At 38.5% G+C, this 22,175-nt stretch overlaps 1 protein-coding gene and 1 long non-coding RNA gene across 16 annotated transcripts in view; both read right to left on the reverse strand.

Annotated features, from left to right (window-relative positions):
• The window catches only part of MYBPC1 (myosin binding protein C, slow type), a 93,263-nt gene that overhangs the window by 50,089 nt on the left and 20,999 nt on the right, over window positions 1-22,175 (reverse strand). For 4 of the 15 annotated variants that reach the window (XM_005664202.3, XM_013998021.2, XM_003126676.5 and 1 more), the window contains exons 3-11: window positions 20,358-20,426; window positions 18,944-19,012; window positions 18,077-18,118; window positions 9,848-9,886; window positions 9,124-9,159; window positions 7,388-7,498; window positions 4,390-4,538; window positions 3,805-3,922; window positions 1,962-2,013 (exon numbers count right to left, since the gene is read on the reverse strand). In XM_005664202.3, coding sequence (XP_005664259.1) covers window positions 1,962-2,013; window positions 3,805-3,922; window positions 4,390-4,538; window positions 7,388-7,498; window positions 9,124-9,159; window positions 9,848-9,886; window positions 18,077-18,118; window positions 18,944-19,012; window positions 20,358-20,426 — 685 coding nt within the window. The remainder of the gene's footprint in view (window positions 1-1,961; window positions 2,014-3,804; window positions 3,923-4,389; window positions 4,539-7,387; window positions 7,499-9,123; window positions 9,160-9,847; window positions 9,887-18,076; window positions 18,119-18,943; window positions 19,013-20,357; window positions 20,427-22,175) is intronic. The other 11 variants (XM_013998019.2, XM_021092689.1, XM_021092684.1 and 8 more) reach the window with 5 other exon arrangements.
• On the reverse strand, window positions 12,244-18,070 carry LOC110260787. Its single transcript, XR_002344201.1, has 2 exons — window positions 14,191-18,070; window positions 12,244-14,093 (listed from the first exon to the last, which is right to left on the reverse strand). It is a non-coding gene; the product is annotated as an uncharacterized LOC110260787 (long non-coding RNA).

The following is a 22,175-nucleotide window of genomic DNA, read 5'->3' on the forward strand; positions in this document are numbered from 1 at the left end:
CTGTGTAAAAAGCAAAGGACTTTTGCTGATCTCTGCTATTCATGTCAGACAGAGATTGGCTTGGAGGACCAAGTGTACCATGTCAAATATATAAGTGTAACACTTATATTCAAAGCAACCTCCTTGTGTGCATCAGAAGATGAATCGGATAACGTGATACCAACATAACATAAAAATGGAGCTAGTGCAGAGCTTTTTAAAAGATGCATTCCTTTCTCTTTTAAAGGGGAATAATTATAAGCTTTTCATTTTCTTGTTAATTTTTATACCTTTTAAAATTTATTTTCCAAAAATTTGTCCTAGAATTGTTGAGCCCTTTACTAGGAGTTTTTAAAAGTGCTTCGCTGTAGAGAAATGCATCTTAAATTAGGCATGCAGCCACCTTCATGATTTCATAGAAACTCTAAATAGAAGCTATGGAGCTGACATTTAAATGGCACTACGTATTTACTTACATGTTTAATTTTTTAATGAAGATTTTGTTTTCTGCTCTTTACAAATGTTAGTTATGGTTTCTAAGAAAAGAGTCTGTGGGTTTAAAAACAGTGTGTATAACACGTAAGTTATAAGAATTGAACTCAATGTGTTTTCAAATTTTCTTTAACAGAAGGTATTTGGAGCATTCCTTTTGACATAAACACATTTCTATTCTCTTAAAGCACAACGCTTAGTACATAACATCTCCCTCTCTTAACATATACGTAGGATGGATGTAGTTTTTGACCTATGCATTTGCCAAGCATGGGGTGAAGAGAAGGTAAGAGAATTTGAAAGTTATGACTTAAAAATATAATTGATCAGGAAATACTAAATATCTTTTTAAAGTAATTATAATTTTTATTTATTCATAATTTAGAAGGGAACTGTGCCTTTTATGAATAGTCTAAATCATTGCTTTGCAATAGTTTGGGATGACTTTCCTTATCCAACAAAACTGTAGGTGGATTTAGTCTTAAGAACCAAATAAAAATTTGCTGTCATTAATGAATTTCTATTTCAGAAGAACTGAGTATAGGGAATAAAATAATGGCAGGAAGAGTTGTATTTCTCAGAGACTAGAAAATTTTTTTTCATTTTTCTTCCTTGACCTTCTGATTTTTCTACCATGGTGGTTGCAAAATAAATCAAGCAAACATTTATATTTTGCCTTTCTACAGTGTTTTTTGATTTGTTTGTTTTTAGGTTCACATCTGCAGCATATGAAGTTCCCAGGCTAGGGGTCCAATCAGAGCCATAGCTGCCAGCCTACACCACAGTCACAGAATCTCTGGATCCAAGCCATGTCTGCAACCTACACCACAGCTCTCAGTGATGCCAGATCCTTAAGCCGCTGAGCAAGGCTAGGGATTGAACCCTCGTCCACATGGATACTAGTCAGGTTTGTTATCGCTGAGCCATAGTGGATACATCCTCTACAGTGTACTTTATTCTGGTGGACTCAGTAGTCTTTCATTTAGGAGAATTCGATATTTAAATAGTGCTAACTTCAGAAAGCAGCTGCTTAGTTGTGGTTTTCTGGGCACATGGCTTGATAGCTCCATAAATGATTTCCAGATAAAATGCAATTAAGTTTTCTGCCATTACTTAACTGATGCTATATGAGATGTACATTGTTCTGTATCTTTCCAGGCCATTTGGTAGAAAATAATGCAATAAGGAAGAAGCCGCATATAAATAGAAAGTGTGTCTTTAAACAGCAACGGTGAAGCCTGCAAAATGGGAGCTTCACTATGACAAGAATATTCTTAAAAGTGATCAGTATAAACTTGATTTGGCATCAAACCTATGGCTCCTCTTGAACACTAACTTTTGAATATTTATGTTATTTATTTATTTATGTTTGACTTCTGCGAAGAAGTTGATCTTATCTGGAATATAGAGGAGGAAGCGAAAACTGTGTTTTGAAAATCCTCCACTTGAATGTTATACAAAAGCTACCTCGATTCCCCTTTAGAAGTTACCTTCTCTTGAAAGCAGATCTGATGTCAATGTTTGGAGTAGTCCCAGTAGATTCTTGGAAAAGAAAGAAAACAATAAAATAAATACCCATTAAGAAGGCAGTTTTGTGGTCAGCTCCTTTCCAGGCTGTGAGGATTCTTCAGATGGAGAGGGTGCCAGGTGAAGGCAGGATAGATGTCCTCCTGGACCACTGAGCTGCTGAGACATCACATCTCTTCTTCCCTCACATAGCATCAATGTAGGTGCTTTAGGAGTTACTGCATCTGGGTGTCAGGTTCCACCCGCCTGACCGTGAGAATCACCTCAGGAGCTTAAAAAGAGATCAGCTCCTAGATCTCCCTGCTGGAGATTTTGACTCATCAGATCAGGGATGGGCACCCAGAAATCAGCATTCTCAAAAAACCCCTCAAGTGATTCTTGGCTTCTGGCCAGATTGAAGAAGCAACGCTCAGGACCAAATTCCTGCTTAATTTGGAAATCTTGACAGCACCTCCACCTAGGGTCATCTAGCCTCTGCTTGATAGCTCTCGGATGGAAATCTCATGACCTTCTGTTGTGTCTCTATGGCTCTGATGGAAGGACTAGGGCTAATATGAAGACAAAATTCACCTCCTCATAATTTCTATCTTCTGACTTTAATTTGCCTAAACCCTTCTCAAGGACATGGAAAATGGCCTTGTCCTTCTTCTGGGTGATAGCCTTTCCTCTGCTTACAATGAGTCATAAATGCCTGACCTCCTTCACCTACACATTCCAGTTCAAAAGGGCGTCATTTCTGGATGCTGCATCCTCCTGGTTGCCCTATTCCATGAGGGATTCCAGAGGAGGTAAGGTGCCCAGGGCCAAAGGCATCACTCTAAATGTGGAACAAGTAGCCTGTTGCAGAGAGTAGTACCACTTCCCAAACTGAGATCCTATAATATTTGTAATGCTCTGGGTTTTGTTTTCTTTTTTTTTCTTTTTTTTTTTTTTTAGGTTGTGGCTGTAGCATAAGGAAGTTCCCAGGCTTGGGGTTGGAATCAGAACTGCAGATGCTGACCTATGCCACAGCCACAGCCACACCAGATTTGAGCCACATCTGCGACCTACCCTGCAGCTTGGGCAATGCCAGATCCTTAACTCACTGAGCAAGGCCGGGGATTGAACCCACATCCTCATGGACACTATATCAGGTTCTTAACATGCTGAGCCACAACGAGAACTCTTGTAATGCTGTTTTTAAATTATATCTGCTTAGTCTTTTATAGCTACATCACACTTTGGATTCATCTTAAGTTGATTATCTTTGCTGCCAAGTCAGCTTTACCTTTGTAAACTTATCAAAGTATTGCTTTTCCCTCAGTCTATCATATATATCTTTAATTTATGCCTATTAAATTCACTCTTGGCAGTACACAGAACATACAGGCAAAGAACTTCCACATCTGACATTAGTCTTTATAAGAGAAATCCTCCCTTCTGCCTGGGTATCCTGACATCACTGTCTTATATGAACTTACCCCCAAACCTGAGCAGGAACAAGAGGACCCAACAAAACAGGTACACTCAGTAGCAACAACAACAAAATGACATTAGCCCTTATCTGGGAGATTGAAGGTATATAGATGGCATGGCCAAGAGATATTTAGCAATATACTCCCCCCAATTCTATTTTTAAATTGTCTCATAACAATTGAATTCAGCAGGCTTGCTGAGACTACCACAGTCAGAAACACAGTTTTAAAGGGAAATTTATTTTTATTTTTTGAAATTTATTTTAAAAATCTCATAGTAATCAGTGGCCTTATCCTCCTCTGTCCCCTCATAGCCCATTAAAAAAAGTCACACTCTACAAGTTCCTCTTACCGTGTACTTCGAGATCGAATGAACAGCTGTCAAACTTATCCTTATAGGTGACCTCGCATCTGTAGTTTCCTGCATAGTTCTCTTTGGCCTTGATGATCTGCATCTCAAATGTGTACACCTGCAATGAAAAGCATCCGGACACATTTCAGCCCTACCTGGCTGGCAGAAAGAGGCCATCACATTGCAGTTCTTTCCCAAATTCCTCAGCTTTGGCGTAAAGATGTGTCGGTATCTGAGGATTCCAGGGCAGTGTTCTCAGTATAGGAGGGGGTCAGTGCCATGGTCTGAAGCCACTGGGCACAGCAGGGCAACCACACTGAAGTACAAACACTAGGAGTAGTAACTCCATGGATTTTCTGGGACTGAAGTCTCTCAAAGCTGAACTGATTTACCTTGCTGTACCCCTGAAACTCGCACAACTTTGTTAGTCAACTATACTCCAATACATTTTTAAGACTATATGTTGTCAATGTCCTAATAAAATTACATGCAAATTTTTATAAAGCTGAACCTTTGAAAATGACCTTTTATGCACACAAAGGAATGAGCTAGCTGAGCCCCTGCAGCAGGACGTCAGGGTCATACCCGAGAATGCCTTTCAAAGGTTTCCTTCAGCTGGAGATGCTTCCCAGCTTTGCTGGCCAGGTCCATCCATTTCCCTTTGAACCATTTGATAGTGGGCTTTCTAAGAAGATCTTCAGCCTTGACTTTGGCTATAAAGGTGATATTTTCACCTAGGGAAAAAGTACAAGTAATTCAGACTGTGGTTTGACAACTGTGGCTTGTTTTGCTCTTGCCTGGAAGGAGTTACAGAGGACAACACTGCATAGACTATGATGTTACTGGCACTACTGGAACTGAGCAATGAAACTGCCCTGACATTTTTTTTTATGAGTATCATAACTCTCAGGATATTCCAACTTCTGCTTTTGAGGCTTATGGAACAGAAAAAGAGCAATGGGGAAATCAGTGGAAATACGTTTCATCTGGAATCCAAAGAAATGTTATATGGATAAGATAAAATATGCAGGCACACTTCATTTTATTGCACTTTTTTATTGCACTTTATTGGTTTTTTTTAAGATGAATTGAAGGTTTGTGGCAACCCTGCATAAAGCACATCTATTGGTGTCATTTTTCCAACAGCATTTGCTCATTTCATGTTTCTGTGTCACATTTGGTAATTATTAAAATATTTCACACTTTTTCATTATTACTATATTTATTATGATGAGCTGTGATCAGTGATCTTTGATGTTGATATAAAAATATGATTCACTGAAGGTTTAGATGATGGCCAGGACTTTTTAGCAATAACATTTTTTTTCTTTTTTTTTCTCTTTTCATGGCCGCACTTGTGGCATATGGGAGTTCCTGGGCTAGCGGTTGAATTAGAGCAGCTGCAGGCCTACACCACAGCCACAGCAACACCAGATCTGAGCTGCATCTGTGACCTAACCACAGCTTGTGGCAATGCCAGATCCTTAACCCACTGAGTAAAGCCAGGCGCTGAACCCACATCTTCATGGATATAGTCGGGTTCTTAACTAGCTGAACCACAACAGGAACTCCAATAAAGTATTTTTAATTAAGGTATGTACATTTTTGTGTGTATGTATGTCTTTTTAGGGCCACACCCACGGCATGTGGAGGTTCCCAGGCTAGGGATCGAATTAAAGCTGCAGGTACCAGCCTAGACCACAGCCACAGCAATGCCAGATCCAAGCTGTGTCTGTGACCTACACCATAGCTTACAGCAATACCAGATCCTTAACCCACTAAGCAAAGCCAGGGATTTAACCCACATCCTCATGGATACTAGTGAGGGTCATTACCGCTGGCCACAGTGGGAACTCCTGTACATTTTTTTAAAAGACATAACGTTATTGCATACTTAATAGTTTGCAGTATAGTATAAATAAAACTTCATGTACACTGGGACACCAAAAAAATTTGGGGGCTTGCTTTATAGTCATATTTGCTTTATTGTGGTGGTTTGGAACCAAATCCACAGTATCTCCAATGTACGCATGTACATGAAAAAAATGAAATAAAAAAATGGGAAAACACACACCACATATGTATGGATTTGTTTCCATCCTTTTTATTAGGCAAATGATGGCAAGTTGGCAATTATAGGCATATGACTAAATATAATGGATCTTTTTGAAGAAAACTCTCCTGTTTGTATTGACTCATTAGACCCAAAGGACATCAAAATTCTAGCTCAGTGGCCAGCCTAGCATTTTGGTGTTTTCCAGAAACATGAGGGGAGTGAACATTCCCATTCACATGCAGTGTGCTTCTACACTCTTGATCTGAAAAAAAGTAATTTTAGAATGTAGTTAGCTAGTGTGTTCATTTGTGTGATATTTGGTGCGTGTCAAAGACTAGTTCTAATCACAATATATTCCTTATAAAAATTCATTTAGTTAAAATTCCTGAATCCCCGGGTCATTCTCTAGATTGCCAACCTGTTTATTTTCTTCATGGCACTTGAATTTGTGATGATCTGCTTGTTTGCTCCTGTCATTAAGACTATAAATTCTGAGTGCGCACATATTGTGCTCAGTGTTCAACAGGAGGTGTGTAATCAATACTTTTGGAAATAATATCTCCAAAGTTGAGCCATCTGTCTGACCAGCTTCCTCTGAGAAACTACATATTATGATCCAGTGTGTGCAGATTTATAATCATCTTACAGAATGAGGTGTGTGGTAATGACAGAAAGCACTGGCTCAGAGCTTTAAGATATGCCAGGCACTGTTCAAAGTACTTCACAGGTAGTATTAGCCCTATTTTACAGATGAGGAAACTGGTTTGAACCCACCCTGGCCCCAGGGTCCAAGTACTCAAGTACTGTGTGCTACATGCTACTGAAAGGATAACTGTCACTCACTTTTTTCAGATTAGAAAAGGCAGAATTTACTACATACAACAGAATATTATTTAGCCATGAAAAAGAATGAAGTACTGATTCTTGCCATAACATGGATAGACCTTGAAAACATGCTAAGTGAAAGAAGCCAGACACAAAAATCATACATTGTGTGATTCCATTTATATTAAATATCTAGCATAGGGAAATTCATAGAGACAAAGCAGATTAGTGGTTGCCAGGGGTTGGGGGAGGGAGAATAAGGGATAACTGCCTAATGGGATACAGGGTTTCTGTCTGGGGTGATGAAAATATTTTGAAACTTGGTTGTGCAATGTTGAGTGTACTAATGGCTACTGATCATTCACTTTTAAATGATTAATCTTATGTTATATGAATTTCATCTTCATTTTCTTTTTCTTTTTAGGGCTGGATCTGCGGCATATGGCATTCCTCAGGCCAGGAATCAAATTGGAGCTGCAGCTGAGGTCTACGCCACAGCCATGGCAACACTGGATCCAAGCCACATCTATGACCTACACCACAGCTGTGGCAACATGGGATCCTTAACCCAGTGAGTGAGGCCAGGGATCAAGCCTGCATCCTCCTGGATACTAGCGTGATTCTTAACCCACTGAACCACAAGGGGAACGCCTCATCTTTATTTAAAAAAAAACCAAACAAGATTTACTGCTTGGCACTCACCAACTTTCACCTCTCCACTTTGAGGCTTCTCCACGAACAGGGTGGACAGCTGAGAGTTGGCATTCTGCTTGTCCTGTTCCTCCCCTGCAGGTGGTTCGCCAACAGACCATTCTAATGAGCAGAAGGGAGGAAAATCGTCATTTCAGGGCCAGGCTCTTCTTAGGCAGACTTACCTGGGTTTGTTGTTCTCATCAGCGCTGATGCTTCTCTTTGTCTAATAAACCTGGATAAATATAACATCACTCTTTCCTTCCACCTCCCCTATGGCCATCAGTAGAGGGAGAGGTTCCATTTGACAGGGATATCTCTTCCACGATGGGATCAAGGAATGCTTTCTAACTCCTAGAAATAGCAGAACTTTTCAGGAACGTTGTTACTCTTTCCTGGCAGCCAAGTATCCTTTGTTTCCCAATCGGCCTGTCCCCTAACTGATACATAATGGCAGGAAGGCTATGAGCAGTACTCACAGTATTTTTTTCAGGCGCCTGGCTGTAAGGCCATGTCTATGCAACAACAGAGTTGGAAAAGACTAAAGGGATAGGTCAGTTTCCTGGTCAAGTAGGAGAGAGAGGACAGTCAAGCCTGGCCTCATATTTCTAGATTCCTCACTATTATATGATTAGATAATTCTACTAGGGTTGAATAGATGTGGTCATAGCTTGACGATTAAGTAATAGACCATGACCTGCAGACACACATTTCAATCTAGTAGCATCCTGAAAAGAAGGAAAACAAAAAACTAGAAAAACAGAAGGAAGAAGAAACACTTGAGTCTCTCCCATGAAGACAGACAAGCTGGAAATGAAGTTTTTTTGCATTTTCTAGTTTGCACTCCAGGTGCATAGGTGGTATTAATCAGCAGCCAATGCCAATGAGAAGGGTAGGAGAGAAAACTGTCTCCCAGAGCTGAATAAAGAGAAGTTCAATTTCAGCCACTTAATAACTGGAAAAAAAATGCATGGGTTGCCAATGCTCTACCTGTTAATGTTTCTTAAAAAGAAGAAAGTGTAGATTTAGTTATTTTAGTTCCCATGTTCAATCATACTTAGTATTTCTATCCATAGAAGACCATCATCTTCACAATGAAGTTAAGCAATGTAATCCCATGATTACACAATAAAAAAAAATACCCAAGTGGATGTTAAAATTTTAGGTAGTGTGTATTTGCAGTATTTTTAGTAATAGTGAATAGTGGCCATTAATGTTTTGAATGTGAGGACAGGGATTTTTTTTATTTCTATATCTACAAGTGTCTGCAAAAATGCCTGGTCTGTAGCAGGATCATAGCAGGCCCTCAACACAAATTTGTTGAATGAATACATAACCTCACAGAATCGTGGGATGCATTTGGAGGTGTCCTTTCAAATGTATGAACATGTCTATAAAATATGAATTATTAGCTAATGTCAATACATCCTGAGAATGGCAAATTTAAGTCTCTTAATCTCTGTGTATTTGCCAAATGTTAAAAATATAATGATAATAAAACAAACCAACCTGTGGTATACATGACTAGATTCCTGAATTTGTGTGTGTGTGTGTGTATGTGTGTATCATGCAAAATTAATTCTCAATACATTAGTTTTCTAGTCAGATGAATGTAATGAAAGATTGCTATGAAAGCTACAAACTGAATAAAACCAAGATTAGAATCAAATACAGCTTTAAGAAATGAGCTCATTAGTGGTGACTGTATTAGGATGGGGTTGGACGCCTTGCTTCAGGCGTGTGCTCACCTGAATCTTTTCTTTCCAGGGCCCGACTACTCAAACCTGAAAGGAAAGCGTGATTGGATGATACAATGGGGAGGGAGAAAATGAAGTGTTGACGTCAACCTTCTCAGATCCCCCTAATCCTGTCTCTTTTGATGATGGGGAGAAAAAAATCTAGAAGCTGGCTTGGATGGAAAATCCGTAGAGCTTCAACTATGAAAGCATCCATGAAAAGAATGTGTCTTACTTAAAAAGACAATAATAAAATAAATGAATCCAAATATCTAAGGAACAGGAGAAAAGAGTATAGAGCTGTAAGTAAAAGACAAATATTTTTGCTTCCCAAATTTATACCCAAGAGTTACTACTCTTACTGATTTCACCCAAAGAGCCTCTTTTGAAAAAGTTTCTCATGAGGTCCTGCTGCATAGCCTGGGGAACTGTATCCAATCACTTGTGACAGAACATGATAGAAGATGATATGAGAAAATGAGTATATGACTGGGTCACTTTGCTGTACAGCAGAAATTGACAGAATATTGTATATCAACTATAATAAAAATTTTTAAGAAGCTTCTCGTGTTAAAAAACATTGCCATTAAAGTCAACATTTTCTCTCTCAGGCACCTGCAAGACCTGGCTCTTGCTCTGAGCACTGTCTCATCAAGATGCTCCTACCATTTTGTTATCTTCACCATCAATTAATAATAAAGTACAAAGTAGGGGAAGGGGTTGGAATCATCCTAACCTGGAGGCAGGGCACTAGGCGGGGAGGCTTCCTCTTCATCTGAAATAAGAAAGAGGAATGAAAAATCAAGGAGAAAAGGACTTCATCCCCAGCATCCTGAGAAAAGAGAAATCTGGAAAAGAAGAAGAGAAACTACACACAACACTTTCAAGTGATGCATAAACCTTAGAAGATGTGGCAGCTGAAAAATTATACTTGAGCATTCCAGGCAAAAGAGAAAAATAAATAAAAGGATGAGAGAGTTGGGTAATCCCATTGAAAGTAGCTTTAAAAATGGTACTCTATGCAAACATTTTATGAGATTGGGAAAAAAAAAAATCAATGCTAAAAATCTAACCTTGATGAAATAAGCGGTGGAGGTGGTATGCAAGTTCGTACTTTGTAGCTAAAGTCAAGGACAGCCTAGCTCGTGTACCACATTCATTTGGACACAGGCATAAAAGCATATATGTTTTTGTACTATTTGAGAACTCAATACCCCTCAGAAAACCTCATCATTAATTCCCCTTCTATATTTAGGACACAAAAGTCAACATTAGGAGTTCCCATCATGGCTCAGTGGTTAACGAACCAGACTAGCATCTATGGGAGTTTGATCCCTGGCCTTGCTCAGTGGGTTGATGATCTGGCATTGCCGTGGGCTGTGGTGTGGGTCACACACGTTCCTTGGATCCCCCGTTGCTGTGGCTGTGATGTAGGTCAGCAGCTGCAGCTCCAATTCGACCTGTAGCCTGGGAACCTCCATATGCTGCGGGTGTGGCCCTAAAAAAAGACAAAAGACAAAAAAAAAAAGTCAACATTAAATCAGTTTGTCATACTTATTAAGTCAACCAATAATTATTGTAGGAATTTTATCTTTTTTTTCTCCCAAAGTTATATTGGCATTGGGCAAAGCTGTATAATTTGAAAAATGCTTACCTGTAAACATCTGTAAAATTCAAAATATGCCTTGCAGTTTTTGTGCAAAGACACTGAATATTCCACTTTTCTAAAATGTGTGAATTTCAAAGTGTCTTTACATTTTAGATGCTTAAATAGGTAATTGGTATTATCTGAACCTCTGCTTCTTTCTCAAAAAGCATGAAGACTAGTGTTAGTGTAAATAATAATAACCATTGCACTTAAAATACTAGAATAATTGTGGGTTTCAAAATGCAAATTTTAGTGACCACATAAAATAGGATACAGGAAACAAACACACATGACTGTTAATTCAAAAGTGCTTTCAGGGAAATCTACTCAATATTCTGTACTAACTGTATGGGAAAAGAATTTGAAAAAAAATGGATATATGTATAACTGGTTCACTCTGATGCACACCTGAAACTAACACAACATTATAAGTCAACAGTACTCCAAGAAAAATTTTTTTCAAAGTGCTTTAAAAAAATTCCAATGCCTGGATCTCTTGGCTGAGCAGCAGAAATTGGCACAACATTGCAAATCAACTACACTTTAATAAAAAAAAAATTCTTGACAATAGCACAGGGATCTATACTCAGGATCTTCTAATAACCTATAATGGAAAAGAATCTAAAAAGAATGTATATGTATTTATATGTATAATCGAACCACTTTGCTGTACCCCTGAAACTAACACAACATTGTCAATCAAATATATTTCAATAGGATTAAAAAAAAGGTTAGGCTAAATAAAGTTAAGTGCTTCTGTTTTACTGTATTATTTGTGTGTGTTTACTGTAGGGTATCTCAGAACCTTCGGTATGCTCAGTGTTGGCACTTAGGGTGGAGATCAGAAATGATAGGTATTACCATTTCCCGAACGTAGTTCACATTTGAATCCTTTCCTCCTGGAGTATCCACTAACTTTCAAAAAATCATGCATTTTGGGGAAGTATAGGTATTTCTGAGCTCTCAGGGAAATTCTGTATTTCAGGAGATGGCTATATAATTAAAAGTTTACATAACCAAAAATAAAATACCTTGCATTTTTTCTATATTATTTGCCACACATTTAACTCGGCATGTAGGACTGTATCCTTTATCCTATGCAAAGGCTTTTCCTTGCATTTTTTCTATATTATTTGCCACACATTTAACTCAGCATGTAGGACTGTATCCTTTATCCTATGCAACGGCTTTTATTCACTAAAATATAAAGAATCTTGATCTAAAGTTCCATAAAAATTCTTGGAAATGAAGTTTTAAAACCCAAATCAATCCTAGAAAGGAGCTGCCTTTAGTGTACATAATCTAGAAACTAGAACAATTTTGAGTCAAATGAATGCTTCATTTTACACGTTTGGTGGTCACTTACCCACAGTGCCTGACAAATCTTTGAGTTAATTGTTTATGTGAAATGATTGGAAAGACTATTCATATATTTTCACAAAACTAAAATGAAAATAGGAGCAATTTTTAAGCAAAAATTCAGCGGGTGAGTAGTTTAAAAATTCGCTAAGTTTCAAGACACTTTGTGGGATACGCACAACTATTTTAGACTACGAAGTCACCATGTACTAAGACAGTGCTTCAAAGTATCATAAATATAATACTCTAGGAGTTCCCATCGTAGCACAGCAGAAACAAATCTGACCAGTAACCATGAGGTTGCGGTTTGATCCCCGGTCTCGCTCAGTGGGTTAAGGATCCAGCATTGCCATGAGCTGTGGTGTAGGTTGCAGACACGGCTCAGATCCCTGGTTGCTGTGGCTGTAGCGTGGCCCAGAGGCTACAGCTCTGACTTGACCCCTAGCCTGGGAACCTCTGTATGCCGTGAGTGAGGCCCTAAAAAGCAAATTATATACATATTACTCTAGACAATCCGACATTACCTCCAAACAGCCATTACTTCTCAATGGGCAATATATGCATTATTGTACATATGTCTTCGAATTTACTGAAGTGTTAGAAAATACAGTTGATAAGGGACAATATTTACTGTTTCCCTTCTTTTAAAAGTAGCTTTGGTCTTGTCATCCCTTTAGATTGGGAAACGTAGTTAGGATGTTGGGTTCTGACCTGAAATTCTTGAAAATTTGTGTGGTTGAATTTGGTTGAGTTGGATGAGAATGAAAGATTTAATCATTCTTATTCACCAGGGAAAAACAGGTTCTACTGCTAGAAGGGAAACTGAGTATCCAAATCCTTCTGGTTGTGCCTAATCCATCACCACATATATAAAGCCATGGCATCATTCGAGGAACATTCTCAAACAAAACAAAAAATACAGTATGTAAGTTACATTGTTTTATACTTAAAAGTGACCGCAATTTAAACATTCGCTTTTGGCACTTTAGAATACAGCCTACATGACACCACAGACTGAAAGCCACAGAGCTGTCTTCCCTAGCTACGTAGGAGGGGAATTAATCAAAGTAGGAATTTAGGTGTCTTTAAGTCATGGGAAAATAGCATTTGTAAAGTCATAAAAATAATTCTTTCAGCACTGAAGTTCCCAGAGACGAATGCCTGGAAAGTGGAGAAAGAACTTGGTCTTGGTCTCATATTACAAGACTGGAATTTGGGGGGAGGGGGTCCACATGAATGAAATCTGGAATGTGAGGGAGAAAACTCCAGATATGGTAGAATATATCCATTCTTAAAATTCTCCAGGCTGTCTTGAGTACAAAATAATGTTTACCTATGGTTGATTTAAACTGTCTTCTGAAATTAATTCTTAAAATTATCCTTAGTTGGGACAATTGTGGAGATTTTAGAATAAAAGCATATAAAATTAAAATGTCCTGTCAGCAAACCTCAGTTAAATACAGATACAATACCTTGTTTGATTTAGACGAATTTAGGAATTCCTAAAGGAGGGTAATCAGTTGTGGTAAATGTTGGCATACGTTACTAAAATAACAACAGCAACAACAATCACCACATATGGAAGGCAATAAAGACCAACTTCTAACATTAACGCATCATGTTTTGAGGCACTGATGAATTTGTCTTATTTTCTGAATGAGGAGACATGTCTTATGCATTGATTCTTCTGAAATCAGGATTCATCTTACCATAAATAAAGGTTTATTTAATGCGTTTCTACTCCCCCGTCTATAAAATCAATGTTGCATATTATAATGGTTGTGTTTTAAAATTGAGATGTGATATTAACTTTTAATAAAATTTATTACAAAGAAATCATGCAGTTAGACTACTAAAGTACAGAGACATTTTTGTAGATGGTTGACTATCTGATACCTAAAGATAAAATGACATGAAAATGTTTTAGCATGATATAAGAAGTACCAAGATAATGTTATGGCCGTTGTAAAGGGACCTAAATGAAGAAAAAAAAATTAGTCATTCTTTTAATTTAAAAAAATCATATTACTTAGGAGAAATTTGCTGGAACTTCTGCTGACTCACTTCCTCACCTGACAACCACATTCATGCCAAAAGAAAGACTCTTCATTTCAAGTTACGAGATCATTAATATGCACAAGGTTCATCCGTGATAGTTTGTGGTAATGATAATGACCATGCCTGGGAAAAGAAAGTTTTTACTTCCATAGTAGCAATTACCAAAGGCAGTTATTTTTCTGGAAGAAAGAAAGAGGCAGTCACTATCTCAACCGAGCTTACAAAAACAAAACAAAACAAACGAACAAACAAACAAACAACAGACTACACAATGATAAGGTACTGGTGGTGGTTCTGCTCTCTAAAGCTCCCTAAGTCACTAAAGTCAGCTCTAGGAGTGCAGGACCCAGTGCCCAGACCAGAACCTGGTACATACTCAACATTCAGTGAATCCTTGAGACTAATAAATGAATGTGAGACTAGAAGGCCGATCTTTGGTCTCACTGAGAATATGGAAAATATCTGTACTTCCCTTCCCGTTGATTTGTTACCTGTAGTTATTCTGGAAGAATTATAAACTATGCAGCATTTTTTTTTTTTTACAAGGACATTACCTCCCAGGATGATCACCCTGAAAGGGATTTGCATATCTAAATTCTGATGTTGTTTGGTTAAACCCATTTCTTTACTGTCATCCCTAGTGCCTCAATTCTAAGACACAGTGAGCGGCATTAAAGAACAGGATACATGGATGGACGCAAACAAGCAAACAAACAAATAATAAACCCCTTCCTGAGAAATCAGCTGTTTATCAGAGACTCTCAATGAATGTAAAAAGTTGGCAAATCTAACCACAAACACTGCTTATAAGATTAATATCATGTATAGCACAGGGATATCTACTCAATATGCTGTAAAAAATTATATGGGAAAAGAATCTGAAAAAGAATGGATATATGTATAACTGATTCACTTTTGCTCTACACCTGAAACTAAAACGACATTGTGAGTCAGCTATAGTCCAATAAAATTTTTTTTAAGGGTTAATATAAGAAACAAGCAACATTCTGCAGATACAAAAAATTTTTTCTGAGCATTTCTAGGCTGTTGCAAAATGATTCTGGTAACCTGCAAAAGATATTAAGATTGCATTGCTATGAATGATGTTCTTAATAATGAGAGTCTTAGAACTATTATTTGAATATACCTCAACTAATTAGGGCACTAACTAAAGTCCTAAAAATGCTCTGTATGCAGGCATGACTATTTTCAATAGCTTTAAGTGAACTGTTTTTATATTATCCATCTGTCCTAAGGATGCACACACATAATACACGGCACTGGTGTCCATTTCAAAACTTATTGACTAAAAGTATGCATAGGAGATTCATCCTCCTGCCCAGCAACTGGAAGTAAAAATCTATCTAGAAAGCAATGAGATCCTACTATGTATCACAGGGAGCAATGTCCAGTGTCTTGGGATAGACCACGATGGAAAGATAATATAAGAAAGGGAGTGTGTGTGTGTGTGTGTGTGTGTGTGTGTGTGTGTGTTATATATATGACTGGGTCACTTTGATGTTCAGCAGAAATTGGCACAACGCTATAAATCAACTATATTCTAATTAAAAAATTTAAAAACATCTATCTAGATTACCACTCTGCAAGATGGACAGCTAAGCCAGCAGGGAAATTCAATTGTTCATTCGTTCTGCGGGTGTTTATTAAGAGACTGCCATAGGAGGCTCTCTGCCAGATGCTGGAAGAAAAGAGCTGAGGGGCCCAAAGATGTGTTAAGACATGATGCCTGGCCATCACAAAGTTTACAACCTGTTAGGAAAAGGGGTGAACCACTAATATGTGATTCAGTGGAGAAAAGAGTGATTTAATGACAGAGGCAAACAGTACAAGAGAAATCAAGAGGAAGAAGGGGAAGTGAAAGGGAGTTAGGACGGTCAGGGGAAAAATACACAAAAGAGTGACACTTGAACTGAATGGTTACAAAAACAATTAGATGGACTGAGGATGGGGGGAGGATAAAGGACAGGGATTCTAGTATAAACTGGAGGAAAAATCTGCTGCACCTGTCAATCTTGTTCACACTTCAGCCAAGGCTATACATATAGCAATGACTACTGTGTCCACTTTTCACACAAGTATTTTCTTTGAAATTTTCCTGTCCTTGATGAAAGTAAGTAATTGTTGAAAATGACTGTGTATTTTAAAATAACTTCTGCCTTCCTTATTTAGGGATGTCACTTTCTATCCTAGACTGATCTGCTCCCTAGGCATGTAGAACAAATACATACATGGCAGTTTATGTACCTGGGCATGTGACTGCACAGGACTTGACTTCTGCAAATGTCAGAATAAAAGTTCTACTAATCTCAGGATGCCCTTCTTGGTCATTTGGCCTTGCTTTTTCATTATATTGTATTCTGCACAAAGAAAAGAGATTTTGTGGACGGTAGACTGGTTGGTGGGTTGCCTGGGTGATTTTAACTTACAGAAAGGCATTTTCTCCTTTAAGTATACAAATATAATGTGACTTTTCTGATTAAGGGTCAGGCACAGGCTTTGTTTAAATTTTGACAGCTTGCCTCCTGGGATTACATCATCTATTCTGTTGGTTGAGCCATACACCTGGTCTAAGCACCTTTCCAAATTTGGAAACAGAGGTGTATGCCATCATCCCTGTCTAGTGTTACAATGACTTCAGCCAGGATGTCCAAACCTCCTTGAACCCATCTCATGGAAGGAGTTCTAGGAGTTTGTGCTGTCTGCATTCCACAAGCAAATAACCTTCAGATTTTGGCTCCTGTGCCCAGGATCAGCATTCATGTTTACTATCCATGGGAGCCACTGAAGGTCAAGGACAAAGTGAGTGTACTACCTTATGTGTTCATATATAAGAGCTGTAAGTTCAAGTTAACTGAAGAAAAATGGTTCAATATACTGAAAGAAATAAAAAGAGAAGTATTTTACTAACATGTGGGGCGGAAATAATATCATAGGAATGATTTAATGATGTACGACATGGTAAGAACAAAAAGATACTTGACATGCTTTTGAGTGGTATCAAGAAAAATAAGTCTTATTATAGTCAGGAAATAATGGGTTATTCCAGAATCTAAACTCTCTTATACATTGCACAAGTAAAAGATGAACTTTTTAAAGGATGGTACAAACATACAAAGCAAAACTGTCACGTCTACCTTTGTGAAAACTTTCTTCTATAGAAGACTAATGCTCCTTGACTTAAGACAAATGGTGAGTAATGACGACTTTCCCCATGGGGAGAGAAAGGAATTAGGATTTCATGGATCCACAGCAGTATATAATAAAGATTATTCACTTTCTAAAGTTGGACTATCTCTATATAAAGTGAAAATAGAATAATATTATAGGAATAAGTTTCCAATTCAATAAGGAGGAACATAATGTCCACTTAATGTGGTATTGTCCCTCTATATAAATCACTATACAAATCTGCATGATCACACAGTGTTACAAAATGAGATGCTAGTTTTCAAATAACTAGTGAAACCTGAAACAGTTTACACAGTTATGTGAAAACTTTCCATTTTTTTAAAATTTGGCTAATCAAGATAATTTTCCAAATTGGTGTAAACCCAAGACGACCAGACACCTCTTTTCTTTCACATGCACATGGAAACTTGGAAACTACCAGTTAATCTGCTGGCACGTCAGCAAGTGCTCGTGATCTTTTTTTAAATCATGGTTGCTTTTCTTTTAAAAATGTGTGTAATGAAAACGGATCAAAGCACTTCGTCATTATGCTGAAAGGATTGTGCAGATAAGATGCAAAGGAAGAACTTTAAACCACACTGATGAAAGATAATGCAGAGAAAATCTGTGGGGCCGCCACGGCTGTCATCCCTGAGCTCCTTCTGCTTCTAACTCTGCTGAAGTACCTCCCTCTCCCTCCCTCCAACTCACCTTTTGCTGGTGCAGTTCCAGGCTTCTTCTCTTTACTTGGTTCTGTGTGGAAAGTACAAGCACATTTTTAAAAGTAGCTTAAAGAAGGCATTTTATTGTGGGATGAAAATAGGGTAAAGAGGGGAGAGAAGAAATTAATGACAGCAGGATAGATCATAAATGATGCTACATACTCATTTATTATGCGATATATGAATTGTGAATTTGGGGATTATAACATAGAATCATATTAAACTTAATAAAAATCATTAAGAAATCTGATCATGCTGGGGAAAAGTGAACATAAAACATGCAATACCGATTTTGTTAAAATAGCTTAGCTGGGACCCTGTTGTCACACAGTGGTGTGGAGTTAGAGTATAAAATGTGGGTCACTTCACTTTAGACCCCAATCAGCAACAGCCTTTTTAAGAAAGTTTGACCCCTGTAATGGTTCCAATGGTTTGGACTTCTAGATAATATCACAGTGAGGAGCGAGGGTATAAAATCTGCAATTGTACAGCAGTTTCAAAGAAAATATTTTGGCACACACATTAATCTTCTCAGTTGAGTTGAATGGTGACAAATACTACACAAGAGCAGTAACATCAGATTTTATCAGTTACGACCCTTTGGTTTTCATATCTCTCTGTTTAGAACCATATTCGCTTACATACCTGCAAGTGATATTGGACTTGCATGTGTAAGAAAAGAATTGTTTCAACCAGGAATCTTTTTTTTTTTTTTTTTTTTTTGATTGATGAACAGAGATCTGAATCTCAGTTAACTCATCGAATAAATTCTATGGGGCCTCCATGGCTGTCGTCCCTGAGCTCCTTCTGCTTCTAACTCTGCTGAATTCCCTCTGTTGCCCTCCCTCCAACTCACCTTTTGCTGGTGTAGTTCCAGCCTCCCCTTTTGCTGGTGTAGTCCCGGCCTCCTTCTCTTTACTTGGTTCTGTGGGAAAAGTACAAGCACATTTTTTTGTTTGTTTTTTTTGTTTTTGTCTTTTGTCCTTTTTAGGGCCACACTCGCAGCATATGGAGGTTCCCAGGCTAGGGGTCTAAGCAGAGCTACAGAGGCTGTCCTACACCATAGCCGCAGCAATGCCAGATCCTTGACCCACTGAGCGAGGCCAGAGGTTGAACCGGCAACCTCATGGTTCCTAGTCGGATTCGTTTCTGCTACACCACAACAGGAACTCCATTTTGTTTTTCTTTCCACATTTTTTTTTTTTTTTTTTGTCTTTTTGCTATTTCTTGGGCCGCTCCCGCGGCGTATGGAGGTTCCCAGGCTAGGGGTCGAATCGGAGCCATAGCCACCAGCCTACGCCAGAGCCACAGCAATGTGGGATCCGAGCCGAGTCTGCAACCTACACCACAGCTCACGGCAACGCCGGATCATTAACCCACTGAGCAAGGGCAGGGACCGAACCCACAACCTCATGGTTCCTAGTCGGATTCGTTAACCACTGCACCACAACGGGAACTCCTCTCTTCACATTTTTAAAAGTATCTTAAAGAAGGCATTTTATTGTGGGATGAAAATAGGGTAAAGAGGGGAGAGAAGAAATTAATGACAGCAGGATAGATCATAAATGATGCTACATACTCATTTATTATGCGATATATGAATTGTGAATTTGGGGATTATAACATAGAGTCATATTAAACTTAATAAAAATCGTTAAGAAATCTGATCATGCTGGGGAAAAGTGAACATAAAACATGCAATACCGATTTTGTTAAAATAGCTTAGCTGGGACCCTGTTGTCACACAGTGGTGTGGAGTTAGAGTATAAAATGTGGGTCACTTCACTTTAGACCCCAATCAGCAACAGCCTTTTTAAGAAAGTTTGACCCCTGTAATGGTTCCAATGGTTTGGACTTCTAGATAATATCACAGTGAGGAGCGAGGGTATAAAATCTGCAATTGTACAGCAGTTTCAAAGAAAATATTTTGGCACACACATTAATCTTCTCAGTTGAGTTGAATGGTGACAAATACTACACAAGAGCAGTAACATCAGATTTTATCAGTTACGACCCTTTGGTTTTCATATCTCTCTGTTTAGAACCATATTCGCTTACATACCTGCAAGTGATATTGGACTTGCATGTGTAAGAAAAGAATTGTTTCAACCAGGAATCTTTTTTTTTTTTTTTTTTTGATTGATGAACAGAGATCTGAATCTCAGTTAACTCATCGAATAAATTCTATGGGGCCTCCATGGCTGTCGTCCCTGAGCTCCTTCTGCTTCTAACTCTGCTGAATTCCCTCTGTTGCCCTCCCTCCAACTCACCTTTTGCTGGTGTAGTTCCAGCCTCCCCTTTTGCTGGTGTAGTTCCGGCCTCCTTCTCTTTACTTGGTTCTGTGTGGAAAGTACAAGCACATTTTTAAAAGTAGCTTAAAGAAAGCGTTTTACTGTGTGATGAGCAACAGGGTAGAGAGGGGATAGAAGAAATTAATGACAGCAAGACAGATTATAAATGATGCTACATGCTCATTTATTACCCTATACATGAATTATGAATTTGGGAATTATAGAGTCACATTAAAATTTTAATAAAAGCAGTTAATAAAGCTGGATCGCATTGGGGAAAAGGATGCAAAAAAACATGCAGCACAGATTTTGTTAAAATAGCTTGGCTATGCTGAGACCACGTTGGAATGCTAACATGGAATGAGTATAAAATGTGGGGCCTCATTTTAGACCCCAACCAGGGACAGATTTTTAAGAAAGTTTGACCTAGGTAATAGTTTCAAAAGTTTGGAGTTCTGGATAATATTAAAGAGTCAGGGTATAATGTCTACAATTCCAGCAGTTTCCAGAAAATATTTTGATACACATACTAATCTTCTCAGTTGAGTAGATTGGCAAGAAATGTAACACAAGAGCAATAACGTCAGATTTTGTTAGTGGAGACCTCCTGGTTTGCCTCTCTCCCTGTTTAGAATCCATATTAGTTGACACACCTGCAAATGGTGTCTGACTTGTGGTGAATGTAAGAGAAGAATTATTTCAACCATGAATTCTTTTTGTTTTCATTGATGAAGAGACATCTGAGTTAACGAATAAGGACAATGTGAGCAGAGTTTGGGAGAAGACTTGTTTTAGGAACGGAAGGTCAGGATTGTATAATGAATATGAAACATGGCACAACACGGGAAGCTTTATAGTGGCCCAGTGACAGCTGCTGATCTAACCAACAGAAGGAAAAGTTATGTCTGTAACTGGCCGCAGGTACTCAGGGCTGGCAAAAAGACATCTCTGTATGGAAGAAGGAACCAGACCAAAGAAGACATTCCTAAGAAGTCTCGCACATCCACGTGGGTTGAAAGAAAACGAACCTTGAGCTTGCCCTTGTTTGAACTCGTATGAAATACTGAGCCTGCTTCATTTATTTCAACACAGAGCAGTACCCTTCTATACGATATAAGGATTTGAAGTGCGTGAATCTAGGGACAAAGGGGACTCCTATGCGCAGTTACATTTCTTACACTGCCCTCCTGAAAATAATCTCTAGAACAGACTGCTTCATGTGCCCTTATAAATTTCTGTGCAAAAATATCACCAGCAACTGCAGCCTTATTTCTGGCTGTCGCTTAGGCTGGATTGGTCTACGGGGACCTCCTTGGCTTCATACTACAGAGTCCGTTCAAATAACCTGCACATAAAATCACATACTGCCCAGTCAGGTTCTCACAGTACTGTCTGATGTTTCCATACAGTGTTTGCATCTTACCTAATTATTCTCTGGGCTATATTTTATTTTCTACTTGGCTGTAAGCAACCTGATACAGGGAAATTTTTTCTCCTTAAGAGTTTCTCTACCACATTTGGTATGGTACCTTTGCTGGGTAGCTATCAATCAGTATCTGGTGGGTAGCTCTGTATCCTTCTGAAGGGTTAGGACAGAGTTGTACATGTGCTAAAGAGCATGTGGAGAGTTCTTGATTGGCTGCCAGTTTTCTCATTCTGCTCGAGGAGGAGGAGTGATGAGAGAGAGCACTTTGGGTCTTCATGGGACAATGCACATACTTTTGGTTGCCTTCACCCTGGTGGCCCTGTGGCTGGGCAAATGGTTCTGGGGATTCCACTTGGGTTTGCCATTCTTCC

The sequence above is a fragment of the Sus scrofa genome, chromosome 5 (genome assembly GCF_000003025.6).
Source record: "Sus scrofa isolate TJ Tabasco breed Duroc chromosome 5, Sscrofa11.1, whole genome shotgun sequence".
Taxonomy (NCBI): Eukaryota; Metazoa; Chordata; class Mammalia; order Artiodactyla; family Suidae; genus Sus; species Sus scrofa.